This window comes from Thamnophis elegans, chromosome 5 (genome assembly GCF_009769535.1).
Source record: "Thamnophis elegans isolate rThaEle1 chromosome 5, rThaEle1.pri, whole genome shotgun sequence".
In the NCBI taxonomy this organism is placed as follows: domain Eukaryota; kingdom Metazoa; phylum Chordata; class Lepidosauria; order Squamata; family Colubridae; genus Thamnophis; species Thamnophis elegans.
This window is the reverse complement of record NC_045545.1, coordinates 65431512-65455245: the sequence shown is the minus strand read 5'-3', so window position 1 is coordinate 65455245 and position 23734 is coordinate 65431512. Positions and strand designations below refer to the sequence as shown.

At 38.9% G+C, this 23734-nt stretch overlaps 1 protein-coding gene across 1 annotated transcript in view; it reads right to left on the bottom strand.

Annotated features, from left to right (window-relative positions):
• The window catches only part of PHF20 (PHD finger protein 20), a 42959-nt gene that overhangs the window by 8262 nt on the left and 10963 nt on the right, over nucleotides 1–23734 (bottom strand). Inside the window, exons 4-17 of the mRNA XM_032218222.1 lie at nucleotides 20081–20252; nucleotides 18446–18530; nucleotides 16105–16184; nucleotides 14906–15290; nucleotides 13297–13404; nucleotides 11936–12103; nucleotides 10789–10956; nucleotides 10351–10626; nucleotides 9258–9356; nucleotides 8198–8362; nucleotides 3549–3724; nucleotides 2956–3055; nucleotides 1789–1984; nucleotides 263–662 (exon numbers count right to left, since the gene is read on the bottom strand). Of these exons, the coding sequence (XP_032074113.1) occupies nucleotides 263–662; nucleotides 1789–1984; nucleotides 2956–3055; nucleotides 3549–3724; nucleotides 8198–8362; nucleotides 9258–9356; nucleotides 10351–10626; nucleotides 10789–10956; nucleotides 11936–12103; nucleotides 13297–13404; nucleotides 14906–15290; nucleotides 16105–16184; nucleotides 18446–18530; nucleotides 20081–20252 (2578 nt within the window). The remainder of the gene's footprint in view (nucleotides 1–262; nucleotides 663–1788; nucleotides 1985–2955; nucleotides 3056–3548; nucleotides 3725–8197; nucleotides 8363–9257; nucleotides 9357–10350; nucleotides 10627–10788; nucleotides 10957–11935; nucleotides 12104–13296; nucleotides 13405–14905; nucleotides 15291–16104; nucleotides 16185–18445; nucleotides 18531–20080; nucleotides 20253–23734) is intronic.

Below are 23734 nucleotides of genomic sequence, written 5' to 3'. Positions count from 1 at the left end.
CTGTAATGTTAAAAACTAGAAAGGATTCAGTAAAACATACCTTAGAATAGTGATGTTTTGATTCATTTTCCAACTTGCATATTTCTCTCCCTCTCTTCCGTCCTTCTTTTCCTTTCCTTCCTCTCTCTCTCTCTGTGTCTATCTCTCAAAACTATTCCTTAGCTACATGAACCCAACTCATGTAATCATCAACACAATAGCATAGGAATTCCAAATTTCTATCTGTAATGTTAAAAACTAGAAATGGTTCAGTAAAACATACCTTAGAATAATTATGTTTTGATTCATTTTCCAACTTGCATATTTCTCTATCCAGTTCCCATCCTAATCTCTCCACTACAGCATCATCTCCATTTTCTCTTATCCTATTAACATCATCATCAATGTCCGAACTTCTGGTTTCTACAACAAGTCTCTGTTCTAAAGCAGGATAGTAAGCTCGAGGTTTTTGGTAACAATGCTCACTAGTGATATAAGATTCCTCTACGAAGGGAATGGTTGGAGGTTTCTCAACTGTTCCATTAAAAGTTCTATAACTTGTGGTCTCCTCTTTGCAATTGTTTTCTTCAATGTGAATGAGTCTAGCAGTATGAGATTTTTCTTCTATTTTGAGATGCTTCCAAGGCTGACACCAAAGTTTCAAGTCAGGATGTTCCTTGCTTCTGTTAAAAAGATAAATAGGTGGAAATTACACTGAAAACTTTTACTAGAATTCAGCTTATATCTTTTATCTTCTAAACTCATCTGAAATAGCTGGAAACTAGCCAATGTGAGCCTTCTATCAGATTTCAGAGAAGTCATGATAGTGTCAGTGCTTGGCATGTGCATCTGTTACTATTTATCAGCACTATTAAACAGCATAAGTAAAACAGGTAAAAGCATCATCTGACATAAATGAACCTATCTAAATTTAATGTTAATACTTCAAAACATAGTTCTTTAGTGATTTTATTGATATGTTCAATAAAAGCAGATTCTTAAAAATCATATAATAAGTATTTAGAACACTGTAAAATAGAAGACAAATCTTCATAATGACTTCAAAGAACTTGTATTCCCAAATTATGTGCCACGGAATATTCCTCAAAGGCTCCTATAAATGGTAAGAAGAAAACTACCCCATGAATTATTTTAAACATCCCTTTAATGATTAGTGATTCCTACCTCAGTTATTTCACATAAACATAGCCATGTACAAATGTTACAAATGAAGTTTCATTTGGCAGCGGTAAAGAGGAGGAGCAGATGGGGGGAGTAGACATATTAAAATGCAGGGAACCCTACTACCTTGCTATTTCGTATCAGTATTATTTGATCTCTTATAAAAACAAATCATTAACCATCTAAAGTTCGATTAATCAGAACGATTGCTATGATTCCACTTATGGCCTGAAGCTAGCTTCTTCCAAGTAGTTTGGGTTTGTGTGTAGATGGTGTATTTTTCTACTGATAGAAAAATGAAAGGTGAAAGGTATCCAAAGTCAAGTTGGACCATAACAGGGGAAGTGCTGTAAAAATGATTTAATACACAGGTGTCAAACTTGCAGCATCGTGTAACTTTTTTCCCTTCGTGGACCTGGGGTGGGCATGGCCTGGGCAAGATGCATCTGGTCTGTGGGCTGCCAGTTTGACACCCCTGGTTTAATATTATCCTGGACCAACCTGATAAGCATATCAATATCTAAATGTTAGGTTATACAATAGCTTTATGAAATTCAATTGTATTTAATTCTTTGAATTATATCATTATAATTTAATATAATTTAAATACATCCAAATATAGCTTACTGCAAAATGCTCATCTTCAACTGAAGTCCATGTAGCACTTCTATCACTTTTTGCACATCGCCAAGAAGCTGGTGTGTAGCTACTATTTTCTTAGCATTTTGATGGGAATAGTTTTCTCCCAAAAATGCTAAACCATGCATGTGGCCATTGCATAACCATTCCTTTTCATACCAATACTTCAAACTGGATCGCTTGCCTAAAGCAACAACATGGAAGTAAATTAAAAATAAAAGCAAGTATATGCTCATTATTAGCTATATTCTAATTTGCCACTATTTTCACTTTTAAAATAAACAGCAAAAATTTGCATATTGATTTGGCATATAAAGTTAACCTCCAAATCTGAAAAAAAAACCTCTAATAATAAAAGCTACAGCAAACTACATTTTAATTATAATCTTTTGACTAAATTAGTAAAAAAATAGTAAAAGTGTGAGTTTAAAACTATTTTAATTAAAGAAAGCACAATAATATCAATGGCATTATTCCTTCTCACCCAGATGATGATTCCTAATTCAGTTCTCTCTTAGAGAACTGAAAGTACTTCTAATCAGGTTTCAGGCACAAACAGGAAAACATTAGGAATAATATACAAATCCTTTAAAATAGAGTGGTTTTTTTTATTCTGCTATATAATGTTGCATAAAAATTTGTGCAGACTTTTGAATTTTCAATATTTTTGCATACAAGTCCAAAACTAGAAATAGAATCTAATTATATCAGTAAGTAAAAAATTACACTTATTTATTTATTGAAAAAATGTATGGAGAACAGATCACATTTTAGATAACTTTTATGCAGAAATATTAAATATTCAACAAGGACGAGCCTATGTTGGTAATAGCAGCTTCCCTCTTGCCAGGACTATGGTGGGAGACTCAAGCAGCTGGCTAAATTCAATTTTTACTAATTAAACAATTAAACAAGTTTCAACTTAAAGAACAATATTAATGGTATGTAGATTAAAAATCAGTAAATTTCACAAATTATTAAATATATTACCAGTGTAACATATTCACTATATTGGTTATTACGGTAAACTAAATAATTTTCTATCAAATACTTGAAAAATTAAGGTACGCTGAAAAAAAGCAGTACAATAATACATAAAATAATGTAATTATTACATACTATTAGAAGACTCTGCAACCTTAGAAATCTTTGTACCTGGAGGATCTTGACAAACATAACACGTATATTTCTCAGGTACATTTTCTTCTAATAAACCCATACAAACTCCATGCTGCCAACAGAGACATTCTTCACACTGTTAAATATTAGACAGAATTAGATCAAACACAATTTGCTATTTCATAAACTAAACAAGAGATTTAGACTATTTCAAACTCTCTCTATAACATTGGGGCAAGTCAAGGTATGGTCATTCAGGGTGTTACTAGACCATGCTCCATCCTATTGTTACCATCTCTGAAGCAACAACTATCAGATAATTTAGGTTGTAGATAGTAAAAACTACTGCAGTGATTCACTTAACAACTGGGCAAAAAAGTTGTAAAATTCATTTAACAACTGTCTTGCTCAGCAAGAAAAAAATGGGCTCAATTGTGGTCATAAGTCAAGGACAACTTTTTCTCTTGTGTCTCAAGGTCATTCTGTCTAGCCATTACAAAATCGTACTTATCAAGAAGTCTTCCCAATTAGTTATCCAGGACAGAGTTTCAATAATCTTATGATTGCTATTTGCATTTCTTTGGGGACTAGCAATTTATTTTGTTATACTCTCATCTTCTACAATGTACCTGAATCATAAAGTCATTTTCTTCCTCTACTTCACAAATGCAGCGAACGATTTCAAAGTCATTATCATCATCTTCAAGATCTTCATCAGGATTGGTTGTTACATCAATATCTCTACTGCAGTCATCATCACTCCAAAACAAACTTTCTGCAGATGATTCACTCAGCGTATCATCCTCTGTGTGCAAACATTGAATTTGAATAAATCCAACAGATTGTGGATGGTTTATAAATTATTGCCTGCTACTCAATAGGTATTAGCAATATTTTCATACATCTGGATTTGCATACATGCGGAGAGCTGATGAATTGATAATTAACAACAGAAAGACATTGTTGCAACACAATCACAGATAAAGAACCATTCATTTCAGCAAAAGAATCCAATATAGGCATGTATTTATTTAGTGGATTTATTTGGCTATTCCTCTCACATATATGACTCTGAATGGCTAACAGTATTAAAAATAATTAAAACATATACAAAAATATAAAATTCACAGCATAGATACTGTACTTGATCTTAGCCAAAAGCCTGAGAAAAGAGCTCTGTCTTCATCCAGGGGCCCAAGCTCAGGCACACAATCATGTTTAGGGCCTTAGTAAGGCCAATGTGAACACTGTCAATCTAACTGCAGGGAACATTATATTCCAGAGGGTGGGCCCCATTATAGAAAAGGGTCTCCTGGGCCTGCCAGTTAACAACTGGAGAGAGAGACAGTCCCTAGATAACTTGGTCTTTAGCCATAAAGGACTTCAGCTTGAATTAGCAATAGCAATAAGATTTAGACTTATGTATCATTCTATAATGCTTTCCAGCATTCTCTGAGCAGTTTACAAATGTCAGCATAATGTCCCCAGCAATCTGGGTCCTCATTTTACCGACCCCGGAAGGGTAGAAGGCTGAATCCACCATGAGCTGGTGGTCAGGATCAAACTCCTGGCTGTGGACAGAGTTAGCCTGCAAAATTGTATTCTAACCACTGTACTGCCACGGCCGCTTGAACCCAGAAGCACACTGGCAGCCAATGCAGGTCCATAAAAATAGACCCAGCTAGCTGCCTACAATTCTGCACCAGCTCAGCTTCCAAATTATCTTAAAGAGCAGCCCCAAGGCACATTGCAACACTCCAATCTAGAAGTCACTAGGGCATAGTCATGTTTGGAAGAGAGAACTAATCGTAAGAGTCAGAAGGAGGAGAAGAAACCCTACTTTTACTGAGTAGTTTTACAGAAGGGTGTAAACTACTTCAAAATGTAGTTTGGTTACATTAGGTATTTTATGATTTTATAAAAGGTATTACATTAGGTAAAACCTAAATAATTATCTGCTGACATTGTCATTATACATTTTAATCGGAGTCCCATTAGTCCTCATGCACTGCAATAGATTTAGGAATCTTACGCACATGTATTTCATTAATAGAAATTAGAATTCATAACTAGATTGGAATACAAAGAGAGCACGGGAGAGAAAAATGTTTACCTTATTCCACAGTGCTTTTTGGTATAACATGAGTTTGGCTAAAACATAGTAGCAGCTACTTTGGGGGTATAATATGGGTTTGTTCTCAGTACAATGAACTCCTAGCTCTCAAAGTTTATCAGTTCCTTTGAAAACAAAGTAACTGAGTCAGGATGACTCAGGTATATAGGTGATATCTTCCAGGATATGATAAATTGTACACTTTAGAAAGAGCCGGCATAGTCATATTCTATTCCGTATCATGGATGCAGTTGTAGAGGTGGTCAACAGTATTAAGTATCTGGGGGTGCAGATAACTAACAATCTGAATTGGTCTCTCCACATGTCATCCTTAGTGAAGTGTGCAAACCAGCGTCTGCATTTCCTGCATCAGATGAGGAGAGCACATCTTTCTCCTGCTGTCCTGGTTACTTTTTACAGAGGCACAATTAAGAGCATTTTAACAAACTGCATATGTTTGGTTTGGTGGCAGCAGTGCCTCAGACAGAAAGTCCATACAGAGAGTGTAGGACAGCCGAGAAAATTATAGGAAGCTTGCTTCCTGTTAATTCAGGATACTGCTTATAAGCGCTATGTGATTAGAGCTCTGTTGTGGTCTGCCAGCGGCCTGCAGAGCTGGCAGCATAGTTGAACAGTAAGGAGGTTGGGGGGAGGAACATGGGCCAGTCCTAGAGTCTGGGGAAGGTTTGGACAAGGGCTCTGTGTCAGAGGCAGAGAGGGGGCGAGGGCCATCTGGGAGTTATGTGCTACCTCGGGAGCCTCCAGAGTTGGACACCAGTGAGGCAGAGGAACAGGCTCCCCATTGCCAGTGCACGCATGCACACAGCTGACAAAAGACAAGAACAGTTAAGACAGAAGGGACATCTCGGGAGTAAGGCTTGGAGGTGATTGTCCCCTCCCATAGGACATAAAGGACGAGCACATGAACCTTTGCAGAAAGCAACTTGGTTCATGCTAGTCAGTTTACCTTCTGAAGCTCCGTTTTGACTGTTTGCTCTGTGTGGCCTTGCCAAGCTAATTGCCAATTAAGTCTTTGGCAGCATTTAAAAAAAGATAAAAGTGGGTGCTTATCAGCTTTATCCCAAAGACTTTGGCAGCCTACTGTAGGACTCTTTCCAACTATTTGGGACTCATTACAGGTTGTGAATGAACATAATTCACAGCCTTTGAAATAAAAAAGGGGTTTTTGGACTAAGTGTGTACTTTTTACTGTATCAGGAAGCCTAGGTCAGAACAAGCTCAAAGCATTGTTGGAGATCACACATACTCGCTTTACAATCTGTTTCAGTTGTTCTCCTCTGGGAGGAGGTTTCAAAGTATTTCTAGCAGGTCTACAAAATTCTATGACGGCTTTGTTCCCTATGCTATCCGTCTGGTAAACTCACAAAATTCGCTTTTCTCGCCATGTACATGTTCAGTATATCACAGAAGGGAGCACACCCACACCCACACACATTTTGTAATTTGGACATTATCACTTAGGGGTGTACTCACTTTTGTTGCCAGCAGTTTAGACATTAATCGCTTGTTTTGTGTTATTTTGAGGGGACAGCATATATACACTGTTATACAAACTGTATACTCACTTCTTCACATTGTAGCCAAGTGTCATTTCTTCAGTGTTGTCACATGAAAAAATATACTTAAATATTTACAAAATGTGAGGGGGTGTACTCACTTCTGTGATATACTGTATACATCCGAAGTGTGTGTTGTTTCTCTGTGTCATATAATATATGTGGTTATATGCATAATTTTGTATTTATTTATTTTGTCGTATTTATATAGTGTATATTGGAGGTGGTGACCCTTTGAGAGCTGCATGCAATGAAATTTCGTTTTAATGTATACTGATTAGTGTACATTCAAAGTGACAATACAATAGCAGAGTTAGAAGGGACCTTGGAGGTCTTCTAGTCCAACCCCCTACCTAGGCAGGAAACCCTATACCGTTTCAGTCAAATGGCTATAAAGTTATTCTAAATCTATGTAACATCCCTTGCTCTCGGGGGATATGTGAGATTTGGAGTACCATATTATACAAGGATATACTCTTGTAGGGGGACTCAACTCTCAGGTGATAAATCCCCATTCTTTTGTACTAATATTTCTCTTAGGGAGCATACAGGGTTTTTGACTGCAAGCTATTGACTCATTGGAATTATATGAGGTGAGTTTCTATTGGCAGTACAAAGTGGTGATACACCTGTCAGGCGTGAAGGCTATAGATGCCATGGACCATCTACATTAATTGCTGGGGAGAAAATAGCAGTCATGATCCACACTGGTAATTTTGAGAAATATAGCTAGGAAGTCCTGAGTGTCAAATTTAGTTTACTAGGTAGCAAACTAAAGTCTATTACTGTCAACAAAACTAAAATTTAAGCTACTAAGCAGCAAACTAAAGTCTATGACTGTCAACAATGTTCACTGTGCAAGCTAAGCAGGTGGAGCTTCATGTTTATGTCATGGAAACCCAGTTTACATTGGGTTAAAAGCAAGAACCCTCCAAACATGAACTGCAAGAGAACAATGGTGGCAAGGGCATGTCTCCATCTCCTGTTTGTGAACAGCAAAAAAGCATCAATTAGCCATTGTGAGAAACAAACTGCTGGGCTAAGAGGGGCCTTGGCCTGAGACAGCAGGGCTATTCTTACATTCTTAAGTTTTGCAAGCAATGCCACTTGCTGAATAATAGACTCTAAATTTGCAGAGATGTTTTATCAGAAAGATTTAAAATTTCTTCTAAAATGAGGTAGTGGGGCAAGAAGCATAAAAGTTGTGAAACTTAAGAACCAACTGTACAGTCCAAATTTGCGTTTGAATCCTGAAAATATCACCCCCAAAATTTGGTCCTGGAAATGCCATGTCACTTTTTAAATACCTTTTTCCTTAAATGCAGACTTCCAAGTTTAAGAAATTTGCATATTCCTGATTTAAATAATTCAAAATTATGCAAAATAGAAATAACTACAAAAAAGGTATATCTGTGTTAGATATCTGAGATGTACTAATCTGCAACTGAAATGTCATAATTTAAAAGCTATCAATACTTAATCATAAACAGCAAGCCTGTGGGAAAAAAATCCCCATTATCATTAATATTCAGAATTATTATTATTATTTTAGTTAAAACCATCAGAAAAAATGCAAAAGCTGTCTTACCTGTGATTTTTAATTTCTGTTTACGATGCCCAGTATCAGAGCTATGTATTTGTGTACTCAAATGCAAACAAGATCTATTTGTAGAATTATATCTTGTTGTAATGGCAGACCTTGGAGAAGAAAGATCTTGGGAAAAGTCAACATTTTCTTCACTCCCTGAATGTTCTGGAAAGTTTAATTAAGTGTTATTATCCACAAAATACTAATATTATGATTTATTGATTTAAACAATAATTTTATTTATTATTAAATGTATATGCTGCCCATCTTGCCTAGAGTAAAAGTAACAATCATCTTACAACCAAGTAAGAGTAACAAGATAAAACATTAAAATAAATATTAACATTAAAATTGACTTAATTAAGAAAGATGGCAAGGAAGGAAAGAAGCAAGATGCACATGACAGAGGTGGAGTTTTATTGCAGTCCATTAACCACATAGTTAACCTACATACTGCTAGAAACAGCTATAAAATATGCAGGCTATACCTGCATTTAAAATAGCCATAAAATAGGTAGGCTATATCTAGTGTTTCATGGTGATATCTCTAATAAGCAGGCAATGACAACTATTGTAAATAACTGTATTTAAAAGCTTTATAATTGTCCATATTTTTGTTCAACTTTCAATATTATTAATAATAATCTCCTTCAGTTACCACAGGTATGGAGATGGATCATAACTATGCCTTCTAATTTTCCCAGAGGTATCCTGCTTGAACCCATTTGGGATGCAGAGTAGGTATTATGCTTTCAAAATCAAAAACATATGAAGGCTGTTAATTGCCAACTTCTGCATTAAGAGGCAAGGTCTTCTCACAGAAGAAAAATCTGATCACCAGGTAAACCAGGAGAGATCTTCAGATTCTTTTCCGTAATTAATTGTTTCTGTGGCTCACAAGGTTTTTTTAAATGAAAAAAACAATTAATGTAGGAATGTCTATTTTATTGGCTTTAACATATTAGGTTTTAGATATATTGTCTCTCAAATGATACAAACTGCCTAAGAAAATTAATTAAAAGGCATCCCTGTCAGTAGCAATTTTCCGTTAAAATATTACCTGTTTTTATTTTCTTTTTTTTCTTTTTCTTTTTCTTTGATTTTGATCTTCCAAAGTCCCTGGGTTTCTTTTCTTTATTTTTATCCTTTTCTTTAGCAGCTTTAAAAAAATAGATACATTATTATGTTTTCTCCTTTATAGTTTAAAACACGCATCCCCAACCTGTGGTCTATGGTCTTTGCAACTGGGCCCCAAAGGTTCTCTCTTGTGTGAGTGGAGCTGCTCATGTGCCAGCCTGCCATTCGCGTGGTCTGGTTTCGCTCCCCCCCCCACCCCCAGTCAAGCTGACTGCTCCCCATGCTCCAAAAGTGGAGCAGTGAGAGCAGAAACTGAGTGGGACAAGCACATCCTGCTCAGTTTCGCTGACTCATTGAGGCTGCCTGCACAGGACACCCTGAAGGAGCACGAGACCACGACCCCAAAGGCTTCTCTTTTCCATACAAATGGATGAAAGGCTTGGGGGAGCGATCTTGCACTCCTTCAGGCCTTCTGTCCCTTTGCAAAAGCTTTTGGCATGGAGAAGCCTGAGTGAGCCAAGACTGTGCTCCAAAGGCTTCTCTTCTCTCTTGAGTGGAGCTGCTCATGTACTTGTCAGCCTGCCGCTCACGTGACCATGTTCTCCTCCACCCCTCCCCAGGCAGGCTGCCAAGGTGCAAAGGTTAGAGACCACTGGTTTAGAAGCGTTAGGTTTTTACTCAGGTATACTTCTGATATAATGAAAGTGAATGATGGTCAGTGGGCTCTTCAAATGTAATGTTTAGTCACCATTTCAGCATTATTTGCCATCTCTCTTTTTATGTCTTCCTTTTTCTCCCAAACTGCCTTCCTCTATTCAGCTTTGTAAATTTACAAGTGTATCTATAAAGTCACTCACCTTCAAATAATTTCAAAACAAGAATGGTGATCATCCTAATTTCATATATGTTAATATTTCTGCATAATTAACATGTTAATCGTGTGAAATTGATACATTTGTGTTGTTTAAGTACTAAATTGAAAGGAAAAACTTGAAAAATACTGGCCTTTAAAGCAACCCAAGTGATCTGCTTCAAAGTAATTAAATGTATTTTTTAAAGAAAAAAATATTACTTACATAAGCAACCAGATGTGGTCCGCCTTCTGGTACAACCTTCCTGACTAGCCTTTTCAGAAGCCAAGGAACCTCTTGTTTGAATAATTCTTGTTGCAGGATTTTGTTGTGGTTCTGGCGATTTCTCAATCCCATGGAAATACTTCATATGATAATGCAGCAGTTTAGCCTTTCGAAAGGATTTGGAACAGTCTAAGAACTTGCATCGAAATTTAGGTTCATGTTCGATTGCAGCTTTAGAAGCAATAAAACCATCAATTCTCTTAGAAGAACTGCTTCCTACAAAAACAATGTATTAATAGTTTTAAAATCCTACATTAAATTATAAGATGCATCAGATATTAAAAGCATGCAGGGTAAGAGACTGGCATTACACCATCCTAGCCCCATCAAAATTCAGGGTGCACTTTCTCTTCAAAGACTGCCCCCCCTCAAATTAACCTGTAACAGATGTGACAGAAGTCTCTGGCAAACGGGGTGAGGAGGAAGATTCAGCTATGTTCTCTTCCTTTAATCTGCTATCATTTACTGAAGCCTGAGATACTTCTGAAGGTGGAGAAGACTCTTCAGTAATCTTTTGGTCAGATTTAGGACAAGCCTCTAAGAGATCTAAAAGATAAAACAGGAGAATAAACTTAATCTACCGAGGATTACACAATATTATAGAAAGAATTTTTGAGCAACTATAAAAAAGTAACTTAATTGCATGCTTGCACCAAGTGTGCAGTTTAAATTTAGAATTTTAGTAGAATTATTTCAAACTAAGAGACAATAAAATCCAAGCTAGCATGAAGATAATTTTTATCCTCCAAGAACTTTAGTTTCAAAAAGTTTTCCTCAAACATTTAAATTCTCCCTCCCTTGCCTATTACCGGTAACTCTTTTCAGTGCTACAATCTGCATTAAAAAAACAAATAATGCTGCTACATTTACAATACAATAGCAGAGTTGGAAGGGACCTTGGATGTCTTCTAGTCCAACCCGCTGCCTAGACAGGAAACCCTATACCGTTTCAGACAAATGGCTATGACCGTGTTTAATTTCTGAGCTTCTGCTTGTCCCACAAAGCACAATTTAAAGGCTGTTCAAAATACTTTAAACATTTAAATGTTTTAAACAGTTTTACAAATAATTCAATCAGTAATGTAAATTATTTTTATAAAACATCTGTGAAATGTAATCTTGTGTAATTATAATCATAGCAATAATCAGACAAGTATCGTTTCTAAATTACAAGAAAGTAATTTGAGTAAACAGGCCCTTCCCTAGCCACATGAAGGCCAAGTGAGGAAGAGGAAGCATATTTAAATCTAAACATTCTGTTAGTATAGCTATTCCAATAAAAGTAACCCTATCTTGAATCCTTCCATTCCTGTTTCCTGAAAAATAATGTAAAATTACTTTTAGGTTATTGGACACAATTCCTAAGTGATAGCTAGGATCTATAAGGAGGAGCAAAACACCTCTTATCTTTAAAAAAAGATAAAAAATGGTTTTGGACAAACTGCCACATGATCCCACAACTCTAGAACTGAGCTTTGATTCCAAAAGTTACTGACAACACCTATAAAATGAGGGGTTTTTTTACCTTCACTAATTTCTTTTGGAGTAGTTTCTTCGAAAGGCCCAATTTCATCCTGAACTGGTGTGGTGATGCTATTGTCTAAAGTGTCATGGCTACTGGTAGTAGAATGCCTTGATTGTCTTTTTACGGAATCTTTTTCACTGTCTGGAGCACTTTTCAACTTCTCTTGTGCTAAAAATAATTTTGTTAAACAAATAGCAATTGGTACACTATAAAGTACACCATAAATACATTGCTATACATACCCAAAATAAATAAAAAAGTTATCCGATAAAGGTACTTTCTCTCCTGAGTCAAGCATGACATCTGGTGCAGAGGTGGGTTCTTACTGGTTCAGGTGAACCAGTAGTGGTAATTGGTCTTGGGTTGCCGAACGGATAGGGGCAGCAGGCTGGCCACGCCCCCAAGCTGGTCCCCTGGTCTCTTGCCTGCCGCTTGCTTACCCCGCCGCTCACTTGATGCTCGCCCTACCCATTCGAGCCCTAGTCTTTGCCAGTCTCCAGCTATGCACCTCGCCAGTCGCCTACATGCCTTGCCCGCTCTGCTCACCAAAGTTAAGTAAGCATGCCGCCCGCTTATCCTGGGTCAGGGCCCCAGAGATGCACCATTCCCTGAGGCCACAGATCTGCTGCCCTCTTGGGGCCCAGTGCTTGGGTGTAAAAGAACCCGCTCAGCCACCTCTTTGAGAGCTGGCAGCCTGACTGGTGCTGCCGCCGCCACTCCCACCGACCAGGAAGACAAAGGGAGCAGGCGGCAGCTGAGGGCTCAGTCTGGCACGAGTTGTGAGCCTGGACTGGAGAGGCAGCATCCCTCCTCACCTCTGATGACTGGCATGCTGAGCCAGGTTGCCAGGCCGACTGCCCCCCTCTTCCCCAAAGTGTCAATAACTTCCAAACATTTTCACCATCGGTTTGGTGGGTGTGACTTGCTGGGGGTGGTGGTCATGTGATTGCATGTGATGTCAAGTTGGCCATGCCCACTCAGTCACATTCCCACCTATCCACGCCCACTGAACCGGTGGCAAAAATTTTTGAAACCCACCATTGATCCGGTGTCTATATAGACATCTTTGTACAAATTACTCATAACTACCTGGATGTGATTTCCCATTGTTCTGTGTTTTTTTGTGTATGTGATGTTCCAAACTACTCTTCAGTCTTAGTTATTTCTTGGCAGTTTCATATCTACCCTGTTTAAGGTAGTGAACCAAAGTTGGATAATATTGACACCTACCGTGACATTTATGTATACATCCTTATTTAAAAATAGCGTCTCACTAAATTCCTACATTTGAAATCTGGTTATACTATACTTGTTTTTTCGAACATTTTCTATTCTATTTAAACAAACAGAGCTTGACTCACACATATTCTTCTGGAGCCGGGGACGTTTTGAAGGGACCTCTCCTCCTTTAGGAATTTTTCGTCTTCTCAGTTCTAAAGTTATTGGCTGCAGTGTTTGAGAACCTTGTTCTAAATATATAAATAGAATAAATGTATATATATCAGCTTAGCTGATAAAGGAGGAGAGCCTGTGGCTTAGTGGCTAATATAACTGCCTAATATGTAATACAGGTTCGATTCCCAGTAAGGGTATGGCTAGCTGATGAGAGCTAAATAGCTTGAAATAGATCTATACTAGTCTCCCTTTATTTATTTATCAGCACAAATGCAACATATGTGTGTGTGTGTGTGTGTGTGTGTGTGTGTGTGTGTGTGTGTGTGTGTGTGTGTGTTGTGGCCCAGCAGGAGCCGTTGGAGCTGCAAACAGACTCCGATAGCGAGGGACCCTATGAGTGGGCACTGGAAGATCTGGAGGACCCTGGACAAGGTTCAGACTCCGAGCAAGGACCAGAGAGGCTGGTTGGCCACCAGGAGGCGCCTGAGGCATGGAGCAGTGGTGAAAGCCAAAGGGCGTTGATCCCTGACGTCAGGTTCTGGAGCAGTGGGGAGAAGCTAAGGGAGTTGGTTCCGGACGCCAGGCAAACACGGGCAGATAAGCGCCGACAGCAACTACGGAGATATAGAAGATAATTGGGGCCAGGTGGTTGTGATTAGGCTCTTCCCAAGAGAGTATATAAGAAGAGACTTTGGGAGGAGGCTGTTTGCAGGACACAACTATTATACTAAACCTGGAGAAGCTCTGGTGTGTATTTCTTATCTGTGGAAGTCTGGATTGCTGCCAAAGTCATGTTGGTGTGTTAATTTACTGTGAATAAATTGTCTAGCAGTAATCTTATGTCGGTGTGACTCACCGTACGGAGGGGGGGGTCAGAACATACACGCACGCACACACACACACACACATGAGAGAGTTCATTCTTGTAGGAGAAAGTAATTTTGTATAAGGCATTTGCAGGATTTAGAATTTGAATCCTGTAGTTCTTTTCGTTTAAATTATTCATTATATTCTATAATGATAATAAGTCAAAAGGAAATCTCCATGTCATCACTGTCTTCAGTTTTCTAAAAACTATGCAATACTTTTTAAAAAACAAGATTGCTATTATGTTGCCAATTCTACCCAACAAGCCCTACCCAAACACATTATGTGGGATTTAAACAAATGGCATAATCATAGATAGAACTCAGTTTATAACACTTTAAACATTTCTAACACATAAACAGACAGCTTCTATAATGTTTATTTGCAAATATGGAGCACTGAGTATTAGTTTTAGACTAACTAAAGTACTATGAGCTTCATTCCTAGAAATAGGTAGGTTCAAGGATAACAAAATTAGAAGCCTAGAATCAAATGAAAATGTTATTCCATTTCAATAAAACCTAATGCATGCCAGTGTGCATAGGGAATATGAACATTTCCATATATTTAACAACTTTCTAGCATATTAAAAATATAGTCATTTTTTAAAAGAGCACCTGGGGCCAAATTTAACAGTTTGGAGAAGTTTCACATGATCTTGGGGCCTTAGGTTGTATACCTTTGTCCCAACACTTAGTTTTGACTGACCTGCTGGAGGTACCACAGGTGGTCTACCACGCCGTCGCTTAGTTTCTTTGATGTTTTCTGATGGGACCTTCACATTATCATTTTCTGGTTTTTTTTCAATCTGTGTATCTATTGAGAATTCTCTATCATTTTCAGATATATTCTCCTTGTCTTCTTTCCCATCTTTAGATAGTGCTTTTTCAGAAACTTTATTTTTCTCTGAAGAACAAATTAGTTTTCCTTCTTTATCGGTTTTAGTTCTTCGTTCAATCTTTAATGGCTTTTCATCCTTGTCTTTCTTATTATTTTCAGATGTTTTCCTTTGCTCTTTAAATTTCTCCCATCTTTCAGGAGATGAAGGAATTTCATTACATCTCTCCTTAGGTTTTGAATTATTCACAATAGACTAAAAACAAAGAAGTGGGTGATTTACTTTTATTACAAATTAATTTATTAATTTATTTACAGGATGGGAGAGGGAGATCAGATATACTATTAAACTAAGGAAAAAGCTAGAAAAACAAACATATATATAAATGAGATTTAGACATGGTATTTAATCACATGGCTTCATTTATTTTAACATACTAGAGTAATAAATGAAATCACTGTGCCTTATAAATAGTGCATGATTAGTGATGTGCGACTTAGTACATTGTAACAAACTGATTCAAACACAGCTTCATATGTTACTGTGTTTCCCTGAAAATAAGACAGGGTCTTATTTTCTTTTGACTCCCGAAATAAACACTTGGCCTTATTTTCAGAGAGCTATTGTTATTTTTGAGGTGCAAGAGGCAGGGAGCATGGTCACCTCATGGCTGCTGCTGCTGTTGCAATATTTTCGGGGAGGGCTTATTTTAGCGTGTGCGCTCAAAAATTTAATTGGGCTTATTATCCGGGGAGGTCTTATTTTCGGGGAAACAGAGTATTAAAAACAGATTTATTTCAAGGCATTTTTTTTTATTTTAAAAAGGCATTTCCCCCTCATATGGACATGCTGAACCGATTAAATTGAAGCACAAAAAATCTCTTTCCTATTATGTAAGTAGAGAATTAATGCATAAACCTAGATTTGCTAGATATGGATTTTATATTCACAATGATATTTCATGACATGCAAATGTGGCCCATACCTTAAACTGCAAATCAACTTTGATTTGATCAAATTGACCAATGAGATCAATTTGACATACATTAAATTTCAAAATGTTTCCTACCTGATCTTTGGAAAAAGGTTTGACATGTATATTTTTGACTGTCTGAATCACACCATCATAAAATTTCACAGTATAAGTTCCTGAAATTTAAAAGAAAAAAAAATTAGTGTGACAGCCTATGTTTAGTCATGGCTTCCCACTGGTTGTTCTCATGTACATTTAAAAACACAAACAAACAAACAATTTGAACTGATGTGCATATTAAGGACCTGTGAGTGTAACATATTTTCTCTTGGGGCATCTTCCTAAAAGGGAGAGTGAAAGAGGCACAGATGCTGGGCTGTCCTTAAGGGTAATCTAAAACTATGAGATGAACTCAAGGAAGAACTGTGAGAATGGAGGTAATGGCTGGGAACTAAAATGGACTTAAGCAGTTCTGGTTGATGAAGATCTATGGTTTTAATAAAGAATAAGGTAGAGTGGCAAACTGACTTGGTTTGAGCTGAAGGCCTGTTAAGTGTGGCCTCAAGTCCACAAAGCAGAAGAGTTGAATCTCTCGACTGCCAAAGACAGAAGAAGAGGAAGCAGCTCAGGACCTATCTAGCAAATGCAAATGTCACTGATGGTGGTCAAATATAAGTGGAAAATCAATAGTTTTATCAGGAAAAACATTACATAATAATGTTCAGGAAAGAAAGGGGGGGGAAAGCATTCATTCTGCAGTTTAGATGGCTGTGATCTCTTGAAACAGAAAGAGAAGCTTGGCACCTCCAGCTATAAATATCATGCCTGTTCTCATAAGGAATGTGGTTAGCAAATTAAAAGCAAATATTGAATAAACACTTGCTTTGTTGTGGTTATTTAGTAAATATGAAAAATTCTGCAATTTTGCACTTAGTTTCTTTCAAAAGTACAATCATTTTAATACAGAAAAAAATCTATATTATATTTTAAAATCTTTTTCTATGCACCTTATAGTTTTCACAAGTAATGCTTGTAATGAAGCATAATGATAACAATGAAGCCATATGCAACAATGTAATCAAGGAAATGTCATTATTACAGGTAAACCTCGTCTTATGACTATAATTGAGCCCAAAATTTCCATTGTTAAACAAGGCAGTTATTAAGTCAGTTTTGTTTCATTTTACTATCTTTTTTGCCAGTTGCGATGGCTCAGTAGTTAAGACACTGGGCTTGGCAGCTGGCAAGCCAGTGGTCCATGTTCAAGACCCAAGCATTGAGCAATGGAGTGAGCTCCTGTCTTTACCCTACCTCCTATGAACCTAGCTGTTTGAAAGTATGCAAATGCAAGTGGATAAATAGGCACCACTTCAGTGGGAAGATAACAGCACTCCATGACATCATGCTGGCCACATGACCATGGGAATGTCTTCGGACAGGGCTAGCTCAGTGGTCCTTGAAATGGAGATGAGCACCGCCCCTATAGTTAGCAACAACTAGAAGAGTAAAATCCACAGGGAGTCCTTTCTTTATTCTTTGTCACAGTTGCACATCACTGTAGTTGTTAAATAAATCATATGGTCATTATGTGAATGTAGCTTCTGTCATTGACTTTACTTGTTGGAAGCTATCTGGGAAGGTACAAATGGGGATCACATGATCCAGGGACAGTGCAACTATTATAAATGTCAGCTATCAAATGCCTAAATGTTGATCATGTGAGCCTGCAGAAGCTGCAACAGTTGTGTGAAAAACAGTCATAAGTCACTTTTTTCAGTGCCAATGTAACTTTGAATGATCATTAAATGAAAGATTGTAAGTCAAGGACTACTTATATTACATCTTTGTGCCAAATCACTAACACAACCATGTAAACTATTGGATTTGCACAATTATCACATATACTTCTCCATCTGCCTTTCTTTTTGCCACTCCCATTGATGCCTATGATTTTCAGCTCTGATTAAGACAAGACAACTTCTAAAGAGCTGAAGGTGATATCCAAAATGATCCACCCCTGGGTCAGAGGTTTTTTTAGACTCTATGCCAGTAATTTAAGAAGTTAATCTTCCTAAAATCCTCATTGAGATAAATGATATATATCTTGAAGAAACAATACTACACCTAAAATTTACGTTGATAAAAATCAGGAACAGTATGAAGAATGGTACTGTTTTTTGTTATACTCCTGAATGCTATAATGGAGAATACTTCCAGATATTGCTTCAACAACCCTCTAAAAGAATGCAAATTACTGGTTGTCTGCAAGGAATATAAATCCTTCCATTCCCTACTATCCTGTCAGAGCTGAAGAAGCTTCTTGGATGAGAAGTGAACCAGTTGCCTCCTGAAAAAGCACCTTTGGGACAACCATGACCTGGATGACTGAGAATCTCTATAGAGTTCCAGATATTAAAAGTTACAAATGATGCCTTACCATCCTTGTTAACAGAGGTAACCTTTGCTGGATAAAAACGACAATCAGACCAGCAAGCTAACACCTGATCATTTATGTGAAATTCCTAGAAAAACAGGAAGCATTTATCATTCTAAATTGTATAAAATAAATATGCTACTGCATTGTAATTTTAAAATAATAGTCTATTGTTACAAACTAATATTTTCAATAGCAGATATCATTAATTACTTTCTATTGAATTATAAACATGTTATGCAGCTTATTAAGAAATTCATTATCATAATAGCATCTCATAACAAAGATTGTGCTTGATATAATTAAAATAATCAAAATTAACAAACTGCTATGAAATGGCACAAATATTTGAAAACTGAATATTGCTAATCTCTTTTGAGTTAACCAGAGGCTAACCTAAATGAAATTCATCAGAGTAACTATCTATATGGTTTTACGAGAAATTGATTTTCAGCAGCAAAATGTTCTTTGATGGTGGAAGCCCTAAATGAAAGTCAATACATGTTATTCATCAGCTTTTCATTAGAAACTAGCCTTATTAATAGAAAGTGAGTTATCATTCTTTTATTATACTATTTATAGTTATAATTAAGCAAAATAAATCTGTATTTATGTTTAACAACTTTTCATGTTTTCCTGGTTTATTTTTCTTTGCAGGTAGTCCTCGACTTATAACCATTTGTTCAGCGACTGTTCAGTTAGAAATGTGCTGAACAAAGGGACTTATGACAGGTCTCCAAAGTTATGCAGCTGCAACATTCCCGCACTCACATGATTGCAATCTGGGAACTCATTTGCACTTAAGACTGTTTGCTAAGCCTCCAGCAATCACGCTATTGTCATTTGAAATTTTCCCTGCTGACTTCCCCAAACTGTCAAAGGGAAAGCAGGCAGAGAAGGTTGCAAGTGGATGTGATAAGTCTTCCACACTGAGGAAGTCTTTCTGAGCTCATGCCAGTCATTTGTACAACCCCTCCTACTGCAGCAGTTCTCACACACATCTGTGCAATCTCCCTAACCAGCACCTTTCGCACACCCATCTACCCTCCCCAACTCATGTAGCACTTCTCACACATCCTCCCTGACCCACATAGCACCCCCTCACCTCTTTCCCAATGCACCCCCACAAGCCATTCCCAACCTACACCTCACCCCTCTTTAACCCAAATGGTCCCCTACTTGATCCATGCTGCAACCTCGTGCATGACGCCTCTCGTACATCTCCTCACATTTTTCCCTCGTCACCCCTTAAATCCCATCTCTCACAGCAGCAGTCACTTACCTGCCTGCTGGTTTGAGACTTGCAACTTCCTGCTGGCTTCTCCATTTGTTTTGATCGTGGGAAGCTGGTAGGAAGCTGCCTCACCCAACAACTGCAACAAATTCAGTTAACAACAGTAACTAGCAATGCGGAATTACCAATACTAAGTGATGCAGCCACATTTTAGACCATATTGCTTGGCAACAAAAATTCTGATTCCACTGTCACTATAAGCCGAGGACTATCTGTAGATTTTTATCTTATACCTTCAATAAAAAAAAGAAAAACTTAGCAATTGTGTTAAGTTCCTCTAATTTCTAAATTATATAATTTATGTGGATATGTAATTCTGTTACTAGACCAGTGTTTTTACTTACTGAAGATCCTTCTTCCTCATGCAATCCTTCTTTCCTTAATTGTATTTTTTCTAAAGGACGTAAATAAGGACTGTCCCAGCAAAACCATTCATCATAGCGGTGATTCCAACGTTTAAAATGGATAAGCACCTTTCCTTCTTCATAATCAATTTCTTCAATGTGAGCTGGATACCTATATAAACAAAGTTGATGTAAAGTAGTTTTTGCTGAATATATTTGAGTAAAACTGAAAGTATACTTTCAACAGTATATCCTTACACATTTATTTATTTAATCATTTTTATATGACAGCTCATCTCACATACATGTGTTGGCTTCAATACAAAAGTCCTCTTGGTTAGGACTCACCAAGTGAAGCTCCCTAGCCAATGGGGCCTGCAATATCTTATTAACTCTAAGAGGTTTATCAATCTGTGAATTTTTTTATCTTATTCATGACAATTTCTTCACATTATTCTGAAATAATAACTTTTTCATTTTCCAGTTCAAATCCTAGCAGGGGTGGCAAAACATATAAAGTACAAATACTGAGGCAACAGTGATTGTTATTCATGCTTTTGCTCAACAGTCCTTGAATGTTTTACAATTAACCTTTTCATAAATATCGTGATAATGATCACAGTCAGGTTTGCAGCAGTTAAAAAGCATATAAACCCCAAGAAGTCTGGACAATCTTTGGATGGCCAAGAAATAATTCAGCCATTTGGCAGTCTGCCCGCTCTTATGACCAATCACACCGGGGGACTGCAACTGTCCCCACCCATCTCTCTTTCTCCCATCTCAGCTGCCCACCTGGACTGTACAAAGCCTCGGAATCTTGGAAACCTAGATCTAGTCCCCATCCCACCATGCTTGGGAAGCCCAGACTGGCCACTACATGGTCCATCAGTGCAAGGAGGTCTGCTGCAGGCAGAAGACCCAGACTGACTACTACAATGCCCATCGGCTGTGGAAATAAGCCATGGTCTGGGAGGCAAAGGCTGATTCTACACAATGGAAAGCTGGTACCACTCTTGCAATCATTTGGGAAGCTCCTTCTCTAAACTGCACAATTTGGAAAAGGAGCCCTCTGAACAATTGCAGTGGCACCCAGTTACAGAATGGTACAAGGCAGCCTTTGTAGGAAGTTTGTGCCTCACATTGTTTGGGAGCAACTATAAACAACTGCAGAAAATGCAAAGTTAAATGAAGCTGCTGGCCCCTGTAGCCAGTTTGGCAGATTTCCATATGCCATTGGGCCATGTAGTATCCAGCCCAGGTCTCCTGGCAGCTACCTGCAGTGGTAGCCAATGGGGTCTCCTGGCCTGTAACAGCTTTCAATGTGCCAATGGGCACTGTAGCCTGTGGACCTCCCATACCCCGAGCTACCTATGCTCCACTTAACGTACCACACTATCTTTAATGCGACTAGAACAGCCACAATTGCAGTGTTTGAGTAAGCGATCATCTCGCTTAACAACTACTTTGCTTGTCACATATGATTCTGGGCTCAAATGTGTCAATAGTCAAGTACTACCTCTATTTCTTTTCTTGCAAACTATTTTGCTTTAATTATAAAGTATTCAATTTATATCTGAAAGAGAAAAAGTCCAGAATCTGGTAAGCTGATACTTGTAAAAGCCTACCCTTTTAAAAGAAATCCAATCAAATAATTGCTGAATAGAATTGTGTCTAGAAAGGCACAATGCTGGAAATGATTGGGTTATGTCAATTACAGTTTGCCTAACATACATTGAAATTTTCCTTCTAATAATTCATATTTACTTGCACATGGGTGGGAAGAAGAAATGTCCAGGCCCGCGGGAGTCGCGATAACCCGTTGTAAAAGTCTTCTTCCGAAGGAAGCCTCCGCAGAAGCAAAGGCATCCAGTCTGTAGTCAGGAAAGGAGATGGTGACGACCTTGTCGCAGCCCTGCATATCTCCTCGATGGGCGCTTCCGTGGCCCACGCGGCCGAAGTCGCGGCACTCCTCGTTGAGTGTGCTGTAAAGTGAGGAGGAACCGGTCTAGCCTGTTGCTCGTAGGCCAGCTTGATACATGCCCATATCAAGCGTCCTATGGTAGAAGATGAGACTTTCCTGCCCATGGAAATGGGCTGAAAAGACACAAAGAATGATTCCGACCTCCGAAAAGAAGCAGTTCTTTTCTTATATATGCGCGCAGCACGGCGAACATCAAGTTTATGCCACACGTGCTCCCTTGGATGTCTGGGTCACGGACAAAAATCAGGAAGAATCACCTCTTGTGACCTGTGGAAGATAGTGTTGACTTTCGGCACAAAAGCAGGGTCCAGTCTAAGAATGACCCTGTCAGGATGCACAATGCAAAGGTCCTCTCTGACTGAAAGAGTGGCCAGTTTGGAAATCCTGTGGGCCGAGGTGAGAGCTATAAGAAAGGCCATCTTGAGAGACAGGTGACTCAAACCGACGGATCGAAGAGGTTCTAACAGAGCTGCGGTCTTAGTCTGTAGGACGACGGACAAATCCCAGGTTGGGTATCAGTGAATTGTAGGAAGGCTGAAATTGGTAGCCCCCTTGAGGAAGCTACGAACATGAGGATATCTACTAAGGGACAGATGTGAGTCCGTGGACAGAGTGGTGGCCAAGGCTACCATCTGCTGACAGAGCATGTTGGGCGCAAGGCCTTTGTCCCAACCCTCTGGAAGAAAATCCAGAAGTTATGGAATGGTTGCAGAAGTGGAGATAACATGATGAGACTGGCACCAAGTTGAGAAAGCAGACCAAGTCGTCTCGTAAATTCTGACAGTGGAGGGCTGCCTGGAAGGTACAGATAACCTTGTGAGAAAATCTGCAAACCTCAGGAGGTCCCCCTCAAGTGTCAAATGGCTAGCTGCAGCCACTGGGGGTCCAGATGTTGAATGGCCCCTTGGCTGAGGGAGATCTACTTCTGAGGTATGCGCCAGTGCTTGGTCACCGACAGGCTGACAAGGTCGGTGAACCAGGACCTTCTCGGCTAGTATGGTGTTACGAGCAATACTTCCGCTTCCTCCGCCAGAATTTTCCTGATCACCAGTGATATCAAAGGAAGAGGCGGAAACACATACAAGAGGCCGGGAGGCCAGCAACTTCGTAGGTTCGTAGGGTGTCTGTCCCTTCCGCGCCGGGGCACTGAAACCTGGCAAAGAATCGGGGAAGATGCGTGTTGGCCGGGATGGGCTGAACCTCTGCGACAGCTGATGGAACGATGGATGGAGTTGCCATTCCGAGTTGTTGATGGTAGTCCTGCTCAGCCAGTCCGCGGCCACGTTGTCCTCCCCCGAGATGTGGTCCACCCGCAGCGATGCCAGGTGACGCTCTGCTTCCACTTCTGCCATCAGGGCCTGAGATTGAGTGCCGCCTTGGTGATTTATATATGCCTTTGTGGCAATGTTGTCGGTCAGTATTAGGACATCACGGCTCTTGATGTGATGGTGAAAATGACGCAGGGCAAGCCTGACGGCCAATTTATGTTGTGGGCGAACTCCGCCTGCGACCATCTGCCCTGAATTACGTGAGTCTGGAGATGAGTGCCCCAACCGTATAGGCTGGCATCCATTGTTATGACCAGGCGCTTCGGTTCTTTGAAGAAGGCTCCCTGTAGCAGGGCCTCCGGCTGCCACCACCTGAGTCACTGAACCATCCTTGGGGAAAGGTGC